The sequence below is a fragment of the Prionailurus viverrinus genome, chromosome A1 (assembly GCF_022837055.1).
Source record: "Prionailurus viverrinus isolate Anna chromosome A1, UM_Priviv_1.0, whole genome shotgun sequence".
NCBI lineage: Eukaryota > Metazoa > Chordata > Mammalia > Carnivora > Felidae > Prionailurus > Prionailurus viverrinus.
Window position 1 is genome coordinate 7,998,949 of NC_062561.1, and position 18,309 is coordinate 8,017,257.

The following is an 18,309-nucleotide window of genomic DNA, read 5'->3' on the forward strand; positions in this document are numbered from 1 at the left end:
GCACTACTGTGACTCTTTCTTCTACCGCCAAGATCTTGGCCATGGTCCCAAGTCCTATTATTCCCAGTTCTACCTCTGAATCATCAGTTGCAAAACTGTTAACAGGCTTTTACGATATCCTATTCCGGTCTCTCATGTTAAAGAAGAGGAAACAGAGGCCCAGAGAGGAGAGGCCTTCCCACAAGCACAGGAATAATATTAATGGGCTGAGCCAAAACTGGATTCAGCTTTCCTGATTCTAGACAATTCTCTCTCCACCAAATCGAAATCTGGCCCTAACCCTCCTGAATGACTCGGGAGCAACACCACCTTCAAATACCCACCTCAATGGGAGAAATGGTGGCACAGAGGAGGGGGAACACGGATCTTCTGACAGAAGTGAAAAATACAAAACGAGAGACTGGTAATTCTCACCATTAAAATCCAGCTGAGTTAGCTCTCTCTGCTGTAAGGTACCAGCGCCCCTGTGGTCATCTCTGTGACAGCCCCGTCCCCACCCAGGGCGGTCAGAGAAAGCCCTGTTTTACCAGGGCTGGAAATCCTGCCAAGGGTACAGCCAGCAAATACAGGGGGACCTTGGCCACAGGCCTCTCCAGCCAGGACACGGGTTCTCCCAGGGGGCAGCTATCGGGCTAACGTTCCCTCCACAGTCGAGGGCACAGGGAGTCAGCAGCCAGGACTCTGTTCACATCCTACACGGGCAACCTGTGCCACCACGGGACTCTCCGGCCACAGCCTCCTCATCTAGGAAACGCAGCAGACACTCTCCCACACCCACACTGATGATCCGTCGTTCATTCACTTGAAAGGTTCCCACTGGGCGCCGCACAGTGACATCCCTCTGGGGGCCGGGCGGGGGAGGCAAACGAACGGAGCAGCGGGATGAGAGACAGTGAGAAAGCTGGCCGTTGGGCGCGTGGGGACCAGGTCTGAGAGAGGCAATCCTTGCTCGGGGTGGCCGGCGGTTGCCAAGTGGAACAGGGGCCAGGATGGCTAATTTCCAGTTTGCGGAGACAAGTAGGGAATCAGGTTTTGATGCGAAGTCCTCTAATTATTAAATATTGGCAGCCAAAAGCACTGTGCCTGCCAGTCAAAACGTATGTCGGCTGAATGTGGTCCCCCACGCTTGCAGTCCACAATCCTGTGCCACGCTGCACCTCCCCCCCCCCCAGCTCTGGTTTACATTGCACACAAAGCCCCGAGGGGGCTGGGGCAGAAGCCCGGGCAGGGTCATGTTGGAAAAGAGCGGGGGCTTCGGAATCACCCCGATCTGGGTCCAAAGCTGGACGTGCACCACCCCGAGCACCGTATCAGATTTCTGCAACTTTTCTGTAAAAGGCGACCTACGATGGAATTTATTCCAGTGGGCTGTTTGTACGAAGCACATAACGAACCTGAGCCACATGTCGGTAAGTGACAGCGACACGTGCCAAGTCTCCGGTGAGCCTCAACAGCGGGAGGACGCTGAGGCATCACCTCGTCCAAACCCACCCAGTGAGCACCTGCCCTATGTTTGAATAGCCAGACACACGGGGAACTCACCACGTCCCGAGACACTTCATTTTGGACAGCGTTGGACGTTAGAAAGTGTTTCCTTATGTCAAGCTGAAAGCTGCCTATCTTGACTTCTTTCATTCTTAGATAGCAGTTCTGTCATCTAGGGTCATAGAGCTGAAGAAGCTTGGTCTCTTCCTCATATAAGAAAACTTTGGGGGCGCCTGGGTGGCTCAGTCGGTTAAGCGGCCGACTTCGGCTCAGGTCACGATCTCGCGGTCCGGGAGTTCGAGCCCCGCATCGGGCTCTGTGCTGATGGCTCAGAGCCTGGAGCCTGCTTCCGATTCTGTGTCTCCCTCTCTCTCTGGCCCTCCCCCCGTTCATGCTCTGTCTCTCTCTGTCTCAAAAATAAATAAAAACATTAAAAAAAATTTTTTTTTTTTAAAAAAAGAAAACTTTGAAAGAGGCTATCACATAGTGCCTCCTATTTTCCCCCGTGCAATTCTTTACCTCTTCAGACATTTCAGTTCCTTTCTCGGGTTGTTCCTTGCCAGCGAAGATCATAAAGTCATCCAATTATTTAAAGCCCCCAACCCTTCGAGGCGGGTGCCCATTTACAGATGGTGACAACGCAGCTTGGAGGGGTCGAGCAACTTGCTTACAATTCCCGTTTTCATGGTCCGTCCTGAAGCGCAAACTAAACGGCAAGACGGGCACCGCCTTTATTCTGAATGCCACGTGTTTACTAACGCAGCCCGAGACTGGATTCATTGCCTTGGCCGATGTGGAGTCTCCCTCGTGCGCCCTCGTTCAGCCACAGCCTCCCCCAGAAGGCCCTCGGGCGGCCAGTGGGTTTTGCAAGCCACACATAGTCCTTCACGCTAATTACTGTCGCATCTCATTTTGTTAATCCCAGCTCGCTATTCTGTCTGCAGGAGGCTTTTTGGATTGTGATCCCGTCACATGAGAGGTGAGTTTTTGCTCCCAAGATTTTACTCATTTGCTCAGCGTGCCCTCAGTTTCCTCGTCCAAGTCCGGGAGGTGAGGTAAGGCTAGCGTAACTGAAAAATCCCACATCGGTCTCTTTTATTTGGCGAACATTCTTGAGCACTTCCCGTCACTGGACCCTGCACCGGGTGCTTAAGCTCGCTGTCAGCCCTGGTCCTCCCAGAGGCTGGGGGGGGGGGGTTCCCATGTGAAAGGAATGTTCCAAAGCTAGTTCGGGGGACCCTGAGGAGGTTTCCAGAATGGGGGGGGGGGTGTTTAACTTGAGACCTGCTGGTACAGAAGAGCTGGAGGGAGGCGTGGGAAGGCGGGGTGGGGGGAAGGACCCCAGGCAGAAGGTCCCTAGTCTGTGTTCCTTGGCTCATCATAACCTATTTCATTTGCTCGAACAGTTACCGGCCCCTTGAGAGTTGAGGGCCTCATCTCTGTGATTTCTACTCTGCCCAGCATGCCGCCTTTCACACAGAGTAATTACTGCCAATCGATCCTCCCAAGTGCAGGCACAGGGCTGTGTCTATTATCTCATTTAATCTCCTAATGACCCCAGAAGTAATACTCTTCCCATCTTACAGGCAAGGAGGCTGAGGCTCAGCAGCTGGTCGAATGAACAACAGGAGGCGTCGTCACAGTAGACACGCAGGTGGTCCACACGGCAGGCCCAACGCTAAAACGCAATGTTGCACCCTCACCTCGCAAGTTCACGGGTACGACCTCTCGACCGTTGGAGGTGGGGAAGGGCAAGCAGTTTCCTGCCTTCTCTACCACGTACCACATGCGGGACTTGTGGCAGCAAGTTCCCTGGCCCTTCTGTGAAATGGAGACAAGAATGACAGCGTCACTCGCAGGGCTTCACCGTATGCGAAGTGCTTAGCATGGCGTCCAGCAGGGTAAGACCTCGGGGCTAACGATCGTTCTTACTAAGGAATTTGTCCAAAGTCAAAGACTTAGCCGGAATCAGAACAGGGATTTGAACCTAATTGGAATCCGAGCATGTCGTTGACACGGTGGGCATGTGATGAGGGTGTTTACGGTCCCAGTAAGTCACCGATTTTTAAGCAGCGCCATCGGTGAGCCACGAGGATGCCCAGGTAACCCAGAAAGCATGCCACAGACGACCAAACAACGGATCTTTTCAGGAGTAAAGGAAAACTTAAGAGTATCAGACCCGCAAGGACCATAAAGATCAAAACAGATCTCTTGGTCTCCGGGCAGGGCAGGCATTTTGTTATCATTGTTAAAGAACGGTACAAAATGTCAGAAACTTAAAGCCTTTTCAGCTTAAGGGGATTTCTCCTTGAAAAAGTCCCTTGCTCGTTTTTCTTAAAAGATTACTTAAAGGAGATTTTTAAAAATCCTTAAAACCATAAAGTTTTGAGGGACTGTTTTCCACGCTTCTTCACCACAGAAGGAAAATGACAGGGTATGGTCAGTTTTATTGCCTTTGGACTTCACTGCCATCCTGAGATTTCACGATCGTACCTCAATCGTTAACGTCTCGAAGTCTTAGGTTGTGTCCAAACGGCTCAATCGAGACTATGTTCATTCTGATTATTTTTTAGTATTTATGTAGCTGTACTCAAGGCCTGGTGATACCCAAGTGTGCAGTTGCTAGCAAAGCTTAGCAGGCCGGCATGCCCATATTTTCCGGTAGGGAGCCTAGGGAGTGTCGGGAAATGCTCTCTTTCTGAAGGAACGGCCCAAACTTTTGGCAGGTACCATCAAGTGCTCAGGCCGAATCCCTAGGAATATGCTAGGTGAACCCAAGGTCTGGGGCAGGGGCTAAGGAAAGAGAATGCAATGCTCTCGACTATCAACAGATCTACCAACATGAGTGGTTTCTATCCCAGTCACATGGAAGTGTTTTCTATGGCCAAAGACCCTTGGCGTCTCATGACAAAAATGTTTCTAGAAAGGAAATGTGAAATGTCAGGGCTTAAAGATACCAAGAAGGCCTTCTATCAAAATTTCACATAGCTGGAAAGGAGAATGGATAAGAGTTAAGTTACTCTTCTCTAAACTCTCTCCATGTGGTCCTAATCAGCTGTCCCCAGTGATGGATAGAATGGATAATCTCCTTCGTGCTTGGGCCCTAGAGGGAGTACAGACCTACGGTGTAGAGGGGTCTGTTTCCCAAGGAAAAAATTCTGCCATTCCAATCAACAGTGTCATCAGTGTATATTTTAAATCCTAGAAATATTTCCTTCCCTTTTTTTTTTTTTATTTTTTTTTTTATTTTAAAAAAAAAAATTTTTTTTTCAACGTTTATTTATTTTTTGGGGGACAGAGAGAGACAGAGCATGAACGGGGGAGGGGCAGAGAGAGAGGGAGACACAGAATCGGAAGCAGGCTCCAGGCTCCGAGCCGTCAGCCCAGAGCCCGACGCGGGGCTCGAACTCCCGGACCGCGAGATCGTGACCTGGCTGACGTCGGACGCTGAACCGACGGCGCCGCCCAGGCGCCCCTCCTTCCCTTTTTATACAACCTCATCAAAATGAAAAAAAGAAAAAAGAAAAAACCCCAACAGGCAAAATCTGACCTTGCACTAGATTTCTGATGAAGCTGCATGCAGAGACAGGCCAGGATGTTCCCAGGAATTCCTTAAAGAAGATCATTTGTGGTAGAACTCCGGAAACGCAAATGAGCCTGAAAGTGCTATCGTTTTTGGAAGCCCACCTGGGTTTCCAGGAGGCCGAGAGCCCCAACTTTGTTCACCCCCACGTGATCATCTGTCTCCTGAACAAACGCATGCGGCAACGATGTTAAAATGGCAACAAATGAAAACTGACTTTTAAAACTGGAGATGCCCTTCAATGTTAACCAAGCAATACCAGATAACGTCATAGATTTTTGCCAGGAAATCCAGACCTAAAGAATTCAGCCGGCTAGTCCGGGTAAGAGTTTTGTTTGTCAGAGTCGGTCTCTGAATTTTCTTTCGTTCTACAGAATGTAAACTGTTTAAGCCTCTCTCCCCTTGGAGGAGAATTCTGATGACGAGGAACGGGATTTTCTCTCTAAAGTTTCTCTCACGAAAACATGCCAGCGATTCCACTGAAAGGATTTTAGAAGCTCTGAGAGTCTGTCCGGCCCCGCGACGCCCTCCCCGCACATCACGGCCCTGGCCCACACCGCGCGGTGGATCTGACCGGACAGGCCAGAGGACGCAATCCCAACAGCCTTTGAGCGTGCCACCTTACAAATGTTGTCATCACCGCGGGGGAAAGGTGGAAGCCACGAGGCTCCGTAAGTCAATCTGCATGCAGACCGCTACTGTTTTCACTGATGTCCCTGCGTGTAAGGGCAGCTCGGCTGGTTGGATTGGCCACACCAGGAGAGCAAACTGGGCAACAAATGCCAACTGCCCAGACATCACCCGGCTGAGCTGTGTCACCTGAGCAGCCGGCGAGGGACCCGCTGTGCGTGAGACCCGGGTAGGAACCCAATGGAGGGCAGTGTTAGAACATCCACGCTTCACGGGACACTGGCACGGGGGACTCAAGAAGGACCGCTAAAGATTTGTCTTCACTCCTTAGAAAGACCCACTCTTTGGGCACCTGGGTGGCTCAGTCAGTTAAACGTCCGACTTCTGCTCAGGTCCTGATCCCGTGGTTTGTGGGCTCGAGCCCTATGTCAAGCTCTGTGCTGACAGCTCAGAGCCTGGAGCCTACTTCACATTCTCTCTCTCTCTCTCTCTCTCTCTCTCTCTCTCTCCCCCTCTCTCTCTCTGTCTCTGCCCCTCCCAACTCATGCCATCTCTCTCTCAGAAAATAAAGGTTAAAAAACATTTTTTTTAAAAGACCCACTTTTGAACAACAGTCATTCGTGAAGAAAGTTAAACCTGTGCATCTTAAAATGCTCCCAAATCTATTTTGAGTCACAGTCCTAGCCCAGGGGGACTCCAAAATCGTTAAGACCCCTGAACTTTGCTCTCCGTGCCTCCCACAGAACAGGCGACGGGCCCTTGCACGGAGCAGATGTGTGACCCACGTCTGCAGATCACCTCCGTCTGCCGACGGCCCCTCCGGGGTCACACCGATTTGCGGGAGACGCGTTTCGGGAACGCGGTGACTGTCCTGTACAGGAGCACCCAGCAGCGGGGCAGTCACATCCACGGGAGGAGAGCGGTTCTCTCCACCACGGAGCTGTCCCCACGCCTCTGCGTCAGCACGGTGCAAAAAACACCATCGTGCTTATAACTGGTGCTGTTTCCCTAAACACAAAGTATAGGGATGACCTACGCTGTCTACACTAGCTAACACTTTACTAAGTTTACTTGCTTAAACTTGGGGAAGTTTGAAATTTTCAACTGACTCTACTGAGCTCCATAATAAGACATACATTTTACATTAGACTCTTTAAACTTTTGTTTCCGTTTGATCCACATATGCGCACGCACACACACGTAAAATACGAGTGTGTACATGTGTGTATGCGTATGTGCATCAAGTGGAAACAAAAGTTTTATTTAAAAGTTTCCCCATGGGGCGCCTGGGTGGCTCAGTCGGTTGAGCGTCCGACTTCAGCTCAGGTCATGATCTCACAGTCCATGAGTTCAAGCCCCATGTCAGGCTCTGTTTTGACAGCTCAGAGCCTGGAGCCTGCTTCGGATTCGGTGTCTCCCTCACTCACTGCCCCTCCCCTGCTCGTGCTCTCTCTCTTTCAAAAATAAATAAACATGGGGCGCCTGGGTGGCGCAGTCGGTTAAGCGTCCGACTTTAGCCAGGTCACGATCTCATGGTCCGTGAGTTCGAGCCCTGTGTCAGGCTCTGGGCCGATGGCTTGGAGCCTGGAGCCTGTTTCCGATTCTGTGTCTCCCTCTCTCTCTGCCCCTCCCCCGTTCATGCTCTGTCTCTCTCTGTCGCAAAAATAAATAAAAAAACGTTGAAAAAAAAATTAAAAATAAACATGAAAAATTTTAATAAAAAAATAAATTCAATTAAATAAAAAATAAAAAGCCCTGATCAACTTGGTAAATAGAGTGATGTCTCCTTCCCATGTCGCGTGAGTTAGAACACAGCAGGGTAACGGAGCACCGTGCATGCGGCTGGCACCCAAACAGGTGACTCTTCCCAAAAGGCAACAACACAAGGCTCTCTGGGATCAAGAGAAGTTTCTCTAAGGTCTATCTGTCGCTCGGAAAAACACTCTGAAACCAGCTTAGCCAATCACTCCTCGAGAGAAAAAGAAATTGAATTTGAAATTTAAAAAATTTTAAGAACGAGACAGTCCACCGAATGACAATTAGTGTTGTCTGAAGTCAGCAGCTGAAACGTCAGGGTCGTGACAACACCCGGGGATCACCCGGATCCCCATCCTGGCTTGTCATTTTATTAGCTCTGTCTCATGAAGATCGCTGAAGCTGCTCTCTCATCCAGAAAAGGGAAGAAATAAGACCTGCATAGTTTATCTCCGAGATAATTATGTAAAAGCTCTTCAGGAAACTGAAGTACTGTACAAACGAGTACATCGGGCTGTGCCCTAGTGACTCAGTTGTTAAGACGTCGGCTCAGGTCACGATCTCACGGCTTGTGACTTCAAGCCCTGTGCCCTGCATCAGGCTCTGCACTGACAGTATGCAGCCTGCTTTGGATTCTCTGTCTCCCTCTCTCTCTCCCCTTCCCCTGCCCCCCTCTCTCTCTCTCTCTCCCACTCTCAAAAATAAAATAACTCAAATGAGGGATGCCTGGGTGGCTCAGCTCTGGCTGTGCTGCCAGCTCAGAGCCTGGAACCTGTTTCAGATTCTGTGTCTCCCTCTCCCTCTGCCCCTTTCCTCCTTGTGTTCTCTCTCTCTCTGAAAAATAAACAAACACTTAAAAAATAAAAACAAAAACAAGTAATTGGACCCTTCTCAGAATGTCTGTGCCATTAGTAATTTTATTTGCTGGGCGTCCCATAGCCAGATAGAGCTTCTTCTCATTTTCCGTGAAGGCGTGATGATCATTCTCTCCCAGAATATCTGGAAAATGCTTTTAAGTAATCTCTGTGCCCAGCGTGGGGTTCGAACTCACGACCCCAAGAGCGAGAGTCACATGCTCCACTGAATGAGCCAGCCAGGTGTCCCATCTCTCCCAGAATATCAGAGTCATTAGAACCTCTGCTACTTTTCAATGATGTACCCAGCGTGTCTGATCATCCTTTTTTTTTTTTTTTTTTTTTTTTTTTTTACCTGAAATTAAGCTGCTATGCACATCTCATGAGTTTTACACATAGGAGAGAACCAATGGAGAAAAAAAATCTGTTACGAAAATTCTCCACTTTGTTTTCATAGTCTCGGAGAGAAAAGCAATCAGGTAAAGAGAAGCAGGATAAAAAAAAAGATGAGTTTCTTCTACAGGGAAGAGGTAGGAGATATTCACCCAGCAGGTAACACACGCACATCCATTTTTTCCCCCTTTTCCATTATAATTTTTCAACAGAGGACATTATTCTTAAATAGCCTGGAAAGGCTCGGTCGTGGAGAGAGGAGGAATCCAGGCTGACTTCACCGTGTGGGGAACTCATCATGCTAAGTTCAAGGTCTTCCTAACTAAACGGGAGACGCTGACAAAATATTAAATACTTCAGAGATGCTCTTAAAAACTTCTCCATTTTCTTACTTTATGGCCCCAACTCACATATTATCGTAATAGTTTCAGTGAAATCCTCCTTTTAGGAAAGGTTGAGCTGGAGCCAATTTCTTGTGTATACCAGCGGCAGAAAAGTCGTGCAAACACATTCCTTCCTCTCTGCAAAGGGGGGTGGGGTGAACACCACCTAAGGAGCCCTTACATTACTAGTCATCTAGAAATCTTAGTTTGCAAGTAGCAAAGCATGAAGGAGCACTTTACAATTTGCTTTTCTTTGTGACCCAGAATTTTGTAGCTATAACTATGCGGGGAGTCTGGGGGGGGGGCAGGGGTGGGATCCATTCATTTTGCGGGCACAATTTTTTAAAATGCATATAGTGTCTTTCAATTACTCCCACTCAGCAGCCATTTTATCAAGCCCAAGCCCAGGGTGTATCGGGAGAGGAGGATGACTGTCTTTGCATAGGTGTCATTTAGTGAGACAAAGCTCTCCCTGAGTATGGGTCCAGGAGCAAGGTGCCCAGGTCCCCTCCGGAAATCCGAGGGTCTCTGACTGCGCTCCCTCACCCGCCACGACCCAACCACCCACCAAGGTCAACTGAATCCCTCAACCCACCGACTCCTCCACTTCCCCGTGGCTGCCAAAGCGACCTGGGACCACCAGCTCTCCTGCCTCAGTGCACTCAACAACCCCCTCCCTGGTCTCCCCGCCTCTGTCTTGCCCTCTCTGGATGTCCTCCCACCACGGAGACTCGGAAGGGAAAAACCTGACTCCCTCACTCTGCTGCTAATACTCTTCTGGTCCCTCCCCACGTAGCCTCACCGTGAAGTGGGTCTCAGGTCCTTCGCTTGGAAAACGAAAAGGAGCGCTTCGAGGGGCGGTGGCGAGAACAAAATGGCACGACGCAAACAAACCCATTGGTTTAAACGCAAAGAAAATACAAACGTAAGGAGTTATTACGTTAAAGGAAATTGTAATTTACCAGACCATTCAGTAATTAAGGTACTTAAAGTTAATTACTCCAATAATTAAATTGACGTAACGTATTATGTCAGAGGCTTGGGGGATCTGAGCCAGCTGTAATGCCAAAGTGGCAATGTTGATCTTTCTGTATACCACGCATGAGATGTGGTGTGCGAATCAGTGCCCAGTTGGGAAGGGGGAAGACTGCCGGTTACAGAGCAGGGAATCAACAATGCCTACATAATGGTTTGGGTTATAATTCACGTGCTGGCTCTCCACGGACAAAGCTACACGGCCCCGGTTCTTTTCCTTGGCACCCCACCGGATCACAAACCTAAGTCTCTCTCAGAAGATGTGCCTCACACCGTTTCTCATCTTTAGAGAAAACCAAAATCAAATGCCGACACGTCTGCAGATGCTTCTCAGGAGAGAAGTCCTCCAGACAGAATAATGTGCTCTGCAGTAAACATTCAACAATAATAAATAAGTGACAACCAGTGAACGACTAGTGAGTAATCACAGCTGTGTATCGGGAACTGGTTGGAGTTTTATTAATCCCAGAGACAATTCTGACTCATCAGAGGTAGGTTTCGTGCCCCCGAAAGAAATTAAACCTGCAACGTAGCATGTATTCCATTAACATGGAAGCATACGACTGCACTTTCTCAAAGGAATTGAAAAAACAAATGAAAATAGGGAATGCATAAAATGTTACACGATTTGGAAAAGTTACAATTGCTTCGTAAGCTATATCGCAGCTACCTGGGACTTCAATGAAGCGTGTTAAGAGATCAACATCACTATCAGGAAAGACCACAAAACCGGTGTTACTATTCAGAGTACAGTTTAATAGGCGTGTAGGAGGTAAAAGTGAAAAGAGCTGAACGTTATTTTTTCGGAAAAAAATAAGAGAGATGTTTTCGGGGCTGTTTTTTACCCATCTGAGTATCTGATTTGCAAGTCAGATTCTGATAAACCCACCGGAGAAAAAGTTTCTTAGGAGAATCTTAGTACGAGTGAATCTTCTCCCATTCCTCTGGAGAGATGGGAATAAAAGCGTTTTCTTTTCCTCCGAGTGCCAGAAAGAACGTAACATACTATGCGGAACTAGAAAAAGAGAACGGGTGGCTGGGTCCGCGACTTTTTTGCACCACTATCAAAGGTTGTGTCTGCTTTTCCCATGGGCTGCAAAAGCACTTCTCTGGAAGTCTCCGTCCCTACTCTGCGTCGCTCCCCACTCCAGCGTTTTCTGCCTGCCACCCTCACGTCCCTCCTGTGGGAAGTGGGCTGACTTCCCCAAGCCAAGATCCCCGGCCTACTCCCCCCTCTTACTTTGAAGTACACTTGCTCCATTCCTGTGATGGCAAACTGCTAGTAAGTTGTTATCTACCCCCTTGGAAAAGTGCAACATGTAAACACAGGAGCAGAGAAGCAGCTGAGTCTCAATCAGGCTGATCAAAGCTAGAAAGAGGTTACTGACTGTATCACACAACTGTTCTACTGTCTCCTAAAACTAGTTCTGAATCTGGGCGATCACATGTGATGCTCGGTAAAACACGGTCTAGTTGTCTCATTTCAAAACGTTAAAAAAAAAAAAAAAAAAAAAAATCCTGCCCAAACTCGCTCCAATGCAAGAACTCACCAGAAGGCAGACCCACCATGTATATTTAGACTATCGACAGCAATGGTTGCTTGTTCGGTTTTTTTAACTTGATTTTGGGCCAGATGCCAACTAATTTTGCTTTGTGTTCTCTAGAGCCTTGGGGGTTTGTTGTTGTTGTTGCTCTAAATCCCACTCAACAAGTTTTGGAAATTGGCTGGAACTGAGCAAGGAAGAACAAAACGATGGGCCATTTTCCTTATTCTTTCTTGGGGACCCGTTTCTACCGTCAACGTATATTTCTTTAAGGATTCTGCATTTCTCGCCTCGGAGTATCACTTGGTTTGTTCGTTCTCCAAGGAGTGAAAAACAGTGCCATAAAAATTAAAACTGGAAAACAACTCATTTTTACCTTTTGCCCATTCTACTACGGAATGATACACGCCAGCTCCTACTGTCATTACAATACTTGCTCGATGGACACGAAATAATTCAACATCATCAACTGGAACCGATTTTGTAACATTCAAGGGACATTAGCAACATTACCTTTGTAATTTGGTAGAAAGAACAGTATTTTACAATTCTGACATGTAAGAGAATACAGCTGTGTTAAAGGACAAGAAAAATCTTACATTCTATTTTGCTCTTAATTGAACTAAAATCTTGTCGCTCATTTATTGATCCAACTGTGCAATGGGCCACCCATTTACTCTCGGTGCTATGGATACGGTGGTGAACGAACTAGACAAGAGTCCCTCCTTGCAGGGAACACATCATTGACTACCGAGCCTTGAGGATTGTGATTGAAGCGGACACTCAAGAAATGCACTGAAAATGCATTCCACCAGTTTCTGGGGGCAGAATCTCTTTCCTGGTTCATGTCCTTCACCACTAGGAATGCCCACTTTCCAAGGGACCAGGGTGAATTTATATCTCACGGCAAACAGAATGTAGAAAACGGAGATCTTACCATTAATAAATATATAGATTGTAGATTCTGTTTTCTTCTTCTTTGAAGTGGGTGTGGATAGATATTTGCAGCTATAGAAGCCAGTGTGGTTTGCTTGAGCCATGTTCAAGGTCAAAGTACTGCAGAACTGTTTATCATTCCTTCCACAGGCAGATTTAGTTATGCTCAGCCTTTTGCTTTCCTTTCTCACTGTTTCAGGCAAAGACCATGAATGGGCTGCTTCCCCTCTGCAATCACAGATAAGGAAACACAACACAGTGAGGGCTGGGGCCAGGTCCCAAGCATCCATCTCGTTAGGAAGCGCTGTTCTGAGGGCCTTGAAAGGTGGTCATCTTCTGGACAGAGACACAACTTGGCGTTTAGAAAGCTTTTAAACAACTCGGAAGCAAAATGCAAAAAAAAAAAAAAAAAAAAGGCTAGGGGCATCCCTTCCGTGTTTCTCCTTGACCGAGTGAATCTCTCCTTGTGAAGCTGGAGCATGCAGCTTGCACTTTGCAGATCACAAGAGACCACTGAAGTCCCCACCTTTGTTCTCTGAGAGGCCACGTTTCTACTCCGCCAGGGAATGATTTTTGCCTTAGGAAAGGCAACCAGGGTATCCCCGAACCAAGACAGTCACTTACCTACATTTGAGATACAGTGTCTGGCCTGCTTGCATGATGTGCTGGGAGCCTTTTAAACTCAGTTCAGGACCTTTTAATTTCGAACCTGAACTAGATCCTGGAAAACAAATTTTGGAAATGTATTATTTGCAAGTTGCCTTCTCATTTTCCTTAAGTCCTATCTTTCCACGAAGATCACTTTGAATCTTTAACTTGCTTGCCCGTGCAAAAGGGTACATGTCATATTAAATTCTTTTCACTCACAATTTTTTCCCAGTCCTAGCCTCATTCACAAATATTATATGCCCTATTATACCAGATGATTTAAGTAAGATCCCAAAACCATTAAATTTAGAACATTAATAGATTCATGCACGTTTCTAAATGCAGCCACGTTAAGAATACAAAGTAGCATCAAAAACTCTCAGGATTAAGTGTCAGTGTCCTTCAAAACTGAACTTCCACCCTGGTGGATAATCTGGTCGTACAGGCCTGGCTGATCTTTTTTTCTCAAATACAAAGTATACACACTTCCTGGGTTATAGACATAGTTCAGTGATTAGTAAGGTCATGATATTTTGGGTGAGTCATTTCTCTTTCTGAACGAGTTTCCTCATTGGGAAAACCAATTATAGACCAAAATCGGTTTTAGAAGCCCTTGGTTTGTCTTACATAATCTCCTAGTTCCCTCTATAATGGAACAGAAAAAAGGAACTATTCACCTCTACGTGACATTCGACAAGCATACTTCATGGGGAATGTTGTGAGACGATGAAATAAGCCACACAAAAGTGCCTGGACATCTACACATCTCCATACAACACGATAATAGCATCCACCTGAGGGACTCTGTGTGCCACCAGCCAAGCCACCTCTCTCTCCAGACCTCAGTTCTCTTATCTGCAAACCGAGAGACTGGGCTAGATGACCTTGGGTATCTGACTCCATTTCTGACATCTCCAGTCCCATGATCCTTGGAACCATTGGTGTTATTGGAGGGTGATCCTCTCCTGAAGCGGCGTTGGGCACTGACTCATCACAATAAATATCAAGAAGGATCTCTCCTGCCTCCTGCTCCCCCCCCCCTCCTCCCTCCCAGTGGAGGCAGCTGCAGATGCCTGGTAAAAGCAGGACATCAGGGCCCAGGATTAGCAGGGATAAGGGTTAGGGACGCGGTGGAGTTCAAGATAGATGGCTGAGCTGAGCAATCTTCTAGGTTTCATGTCAGATCACAGATCAGGGAGATGAGATACACACGTCAAACTCCACGGTTAAGGCTAGCAGTACTCTCTAGCGTTACTCGTGGGTCCTGTTATCGCAAAGAAAACTAGACTTAGTTTAAAAGGTCTGCATTTGAAGCTTAAGTTCTCCATTTACTAAGTGCATGGTCTTGGCATTCTGTACTGTTGCTCCTTAGTATCCTCGTGTGTAAAACCGGAAAACCCATGACCTACCTTGCAGGCATGGCGTGTGGTTTCAGTGCTGTGTCATCTAAGTGGTGGGTGCTGCCTGACATGGGGCAGATACCCAATCGCTGCCATCTCGCAGACTTGCTCTCCCCGACTTGTGTCACCGAGTATTATGTTGAGATGTAATTGCCAAGACATTACGTGAACTTAATCTGCATTGCCGGTGTTTGCTGGTGATATATATTAATGTTGTAAAAGCAACTTTTATACACCATAGGTCCTGGTATCAGATTGCTACTAGGAAAAAAGGGCTCCATATGAACTAATTTAAGTTAAAATCAAGGTTTCATAGGGATGCAATCGGTCTATCCAATAACCCCACAGAACACGTCAACCCATTCAGGTACCTAGGGAAGCACTTTGTACTTTATTTATCTTTAGGAGTTTCCTGAGGCAACATGTAGCTCAAAACCAGTGATCCGTGGGAACACTAAGGTTTTCTCAAGCCACAGTCAGCAACTGATAACACCTATCCTGAAAAACGTCCGGGCCAGGATACTTGCTGCCCTACTTTATGGCACGGAATTCTGGAGATTTAATTAAGCAGTTGTTCATGTGCTGGAAAAAATCCAGCGAAGACTCCTGCAGAAAATTCTGGCAGTACGTGGAAGTATCTCTACGGCTGACATGGAGCTGATGAGCTTTCTCACCCAGGAGAGGCCAGGGGAAAGCCTCCCTTTTCGTGACATGAGGTGAACCCCACTGCCTACCACTTTGGTTTCCAAATCATATGAGTCTTTATCAGCACCCCCCAAAAAAACAGCACTCCTGACATTCATCAGAAGGAAGCTTGGACCTCAAAGACCCACCCAAATCACAGCTGAGGGAAGTGCTATACAGAGAAGAGGCCCTTAAAGAACACGCCATCCAGGGGCACCTGGAGGCTCAGTCAGTTGAGCGTCCAACTCTAGATTTTGGCTCAGGTCATGACCCCAGGGTCGTTGGATCGAGACCTGTGTCGGGCTCTGCACTGAGCACGGAGCCTGCTTGGGATTCTCTCTCTCCCCCCCCACCTCTGCCCCTCTCCCCAACTCCCTCTTGCTCTAAAATGAAAAAAAAAATTAAAAAACAACCCGAATACGCCATCCACACACTCTCCTCGGCACTTCCCATCCCATCGTCCCACTGAAAGAAAGCAACACAACTGAGCAGTGAAATAAGACACAGAAAACGACAGGGTTCTTGGAAAGTTTAGGGGGGAAAATGCTAAGAAAAATAATTTGCTATATAATTAGTCTCCCCCCACGACATCAATGAATTTTGCACTCGGAATGAGGAAGCTAGATGAAAGTAGTTGATTAAAACAAAGGAGAGGAGGAGGAGGAGAAGATTTCCAAGGAACTGGACACTCTGAGTATCCCATCATTCTTCAGTTAATAGGAAACCAGAATCTCATAAAGATTAACGGACGTGCCAAGACTATAGTTTAACAGGAAAACTAACAGGGAAAAGGAAAGTGACATATTTATTCCTCAAATGCTGGGAAAACACATTAGGCCTGAAAACATTTTTTAAAGCAATTTAACGCCCATACACCTACTTGAGTAGGGAAGATATGGCTAACGTTCTTTGAGTCTCTACTGTAGGTCGGCCCTTTCTCCATTTCACTAGTGATGTATATCAAGATATACAAATATGGGGGCGCTTCGTGGGGGGGCTCTGTCGGTTAAGCGTCTGACTCTTGATTTTGACTCCGGTCAAGATCTCATGGTTCATGAATTTGAGCCCCACGTCGAGCTCCGCACTGAGCGCGGAGCCCGCTCGGGATGCTCTCTCCTTCCTCCTCTCTCTCCAAATAAATAAATAAACGTAAAAAATAATAATAATAATAAAGATATAAATATGTACCTATCCCATATCCATTGTCACAGCAAGTGAAAATCAGCTGGCTCTTCTCACTGATGGCTCAGAATCACACTGCCCAGTTGGAAACAGATCCCCAGGATACTTTATTTCCAAAAGGGGAGTGCTAGAATTTAACAAGGATTCTCCCCGTGTGAAGCTCAGACGGGGACCCGAACTTCCCACCGTTGGCCACGGTGGCCCAGAAACCTGGTTTAAACAAATTATGGTCCCCTCAGTGAAGTAGGTGGTCTGTGAACTACTGCTTCTGTCCAACTCAACTACAAGAGACAGCAGTCTCACCTTATCTGCAAGAGACCAAGACCCCCAGTGGATGCCCGAAACCACAACAGCCCCAAACCCTACATATACTATGTTTTTTCCCACGCATACGCACCCGTGATTCAGCTCAGTTCTTAAGGTTGGCACAGTAAGAGATGAACAAGAATAATAAAACAGGCCAATTATTAGAATACACTGCAATAAACGTCACGCGGGTGTGGTCTTTCTCGCAAGATATCTCACTGTACTTGCACCCACCGTTCTCCTTCTGATGATGTGAGATGACACAATGGCCACGTGATGAGGTGAAGTGAGGTCAGTGACGCAGGCACGGTGACAGAGCGTGAGGCTATTAATGACTTTCTGCCCGTACGTCAGAAAGATGGTGAGTGCTTCTAGGCCACAGGTGACTGAAACCGTGGAAAGCAAACCCAGACATATGGGGGGACTACTGTAATCATGAGAGGCAAAGAGATCCAGTCCTGTCAGGAAAATCATCACTTAAATAACAAAACAAAAAACAACGCAGACCATGGAAATGGGTTTATCACATGCTCCTTTATTAGAATAAGCGATCAAGCGTTGTGCCGTAATAGTGTTAAAAACTACCATGGGGGGGGTCCTGGCTGGTTCAGCGAGAAGACCATGTGACTCTAGATCTCGGGGTCATGAGTTTAAGCCCCACACTGGGTGTATGCATTACTTAAATAAAAAACTTAAAACCAGTAGGTGTACACGGACTTAGGTGGATAGGGACACTTTATATTCTTCTTGTCTGAATATTTTCTTCATTGTTTGTTCCGTTTGGTCTGGCAGGTAGAAAGAATAGAACTGCGTGACTCTCTGACAAAAACCCCTTCCCTTCCCACACGCCAAACCTCTGGTTGAAAGCCCCCACACAGACTATTCTAAAACGTGCTCTCCATTCCCCCACCTTCGTGTCTTAGGCAAAATGGAGCGCCTTCTTGGACTTCAGTGGGAAGAGTGAGTACAACTCCAAGTAAAGTACGGCTTTATTTTCGAATCAAAGCCAAGGCCCCAACGACTGAGGTTCTTTCTTCAAAGCTAACCCTGCTGGATACTAACACACCAAACTTCCGCCATAGGTCACGATGAACCAGATAGCCTGGCCCATCACTTTTAAGACTGAGAGAGACTCTTACATAAAGTCTGACTAAAAGTAGCCTCGGAAAACTGCTGTTTTTATTGTTCTGAGTAAAAATAGTGTTCTTGTTGGCTGAATGCAGTTTCAAGATAAACCTCTCAGCTCCTCTTTCTTCCAGACGCCCCCCCCTGCCCCTTCCTTTGCTTCTACGATACCGAAATCAAAGGGTCATTCTCTGTAAGAAAGGGGCCTTACTCAGATAGAAATCATGAAACATCCAGATTTTTCCAGTTTTTGTTTGGCATCATTGATCTCTCCAGCTTAGCTACTGTGGTAGCCACGGGCATATCACGGAAGCCTCAGGTGCCTCATCTGCCAACAGAGGGGGGTGGCCTGAGAATTTCAGAATT

General features: G+C 47.2%; 1 protein-coding gene across 1 annotated transcript in view; it reads right to left on the reverse strand.

The window, feature by feature from the left end:
- The window catches only part of FLT1 (fms related receptor tyrosine kinase 1), a 177,069-nt gene that overhangs the window by 136,667 nt on the left and 22,093 nt on the right, over window positions 1-18,309 (reverse strand). Inside the window, exons 3-4 of the mRNA XM_047876110.1 lie at window positions 13,223-13,319; window positions 12,600-12,826 (exon numbers count right to left, since the gene is read on the reverse strand). Of these exons, the coding sequence (XP_047732066.1) occupies window positions 12,600-12,826; window positions 13,223-13,319 (324 nt within the window). The remainder of the gene's footprint in view (window positions 1-12,599; window positions 12,827-13,222; window positions 13,320-18,309) is intronic.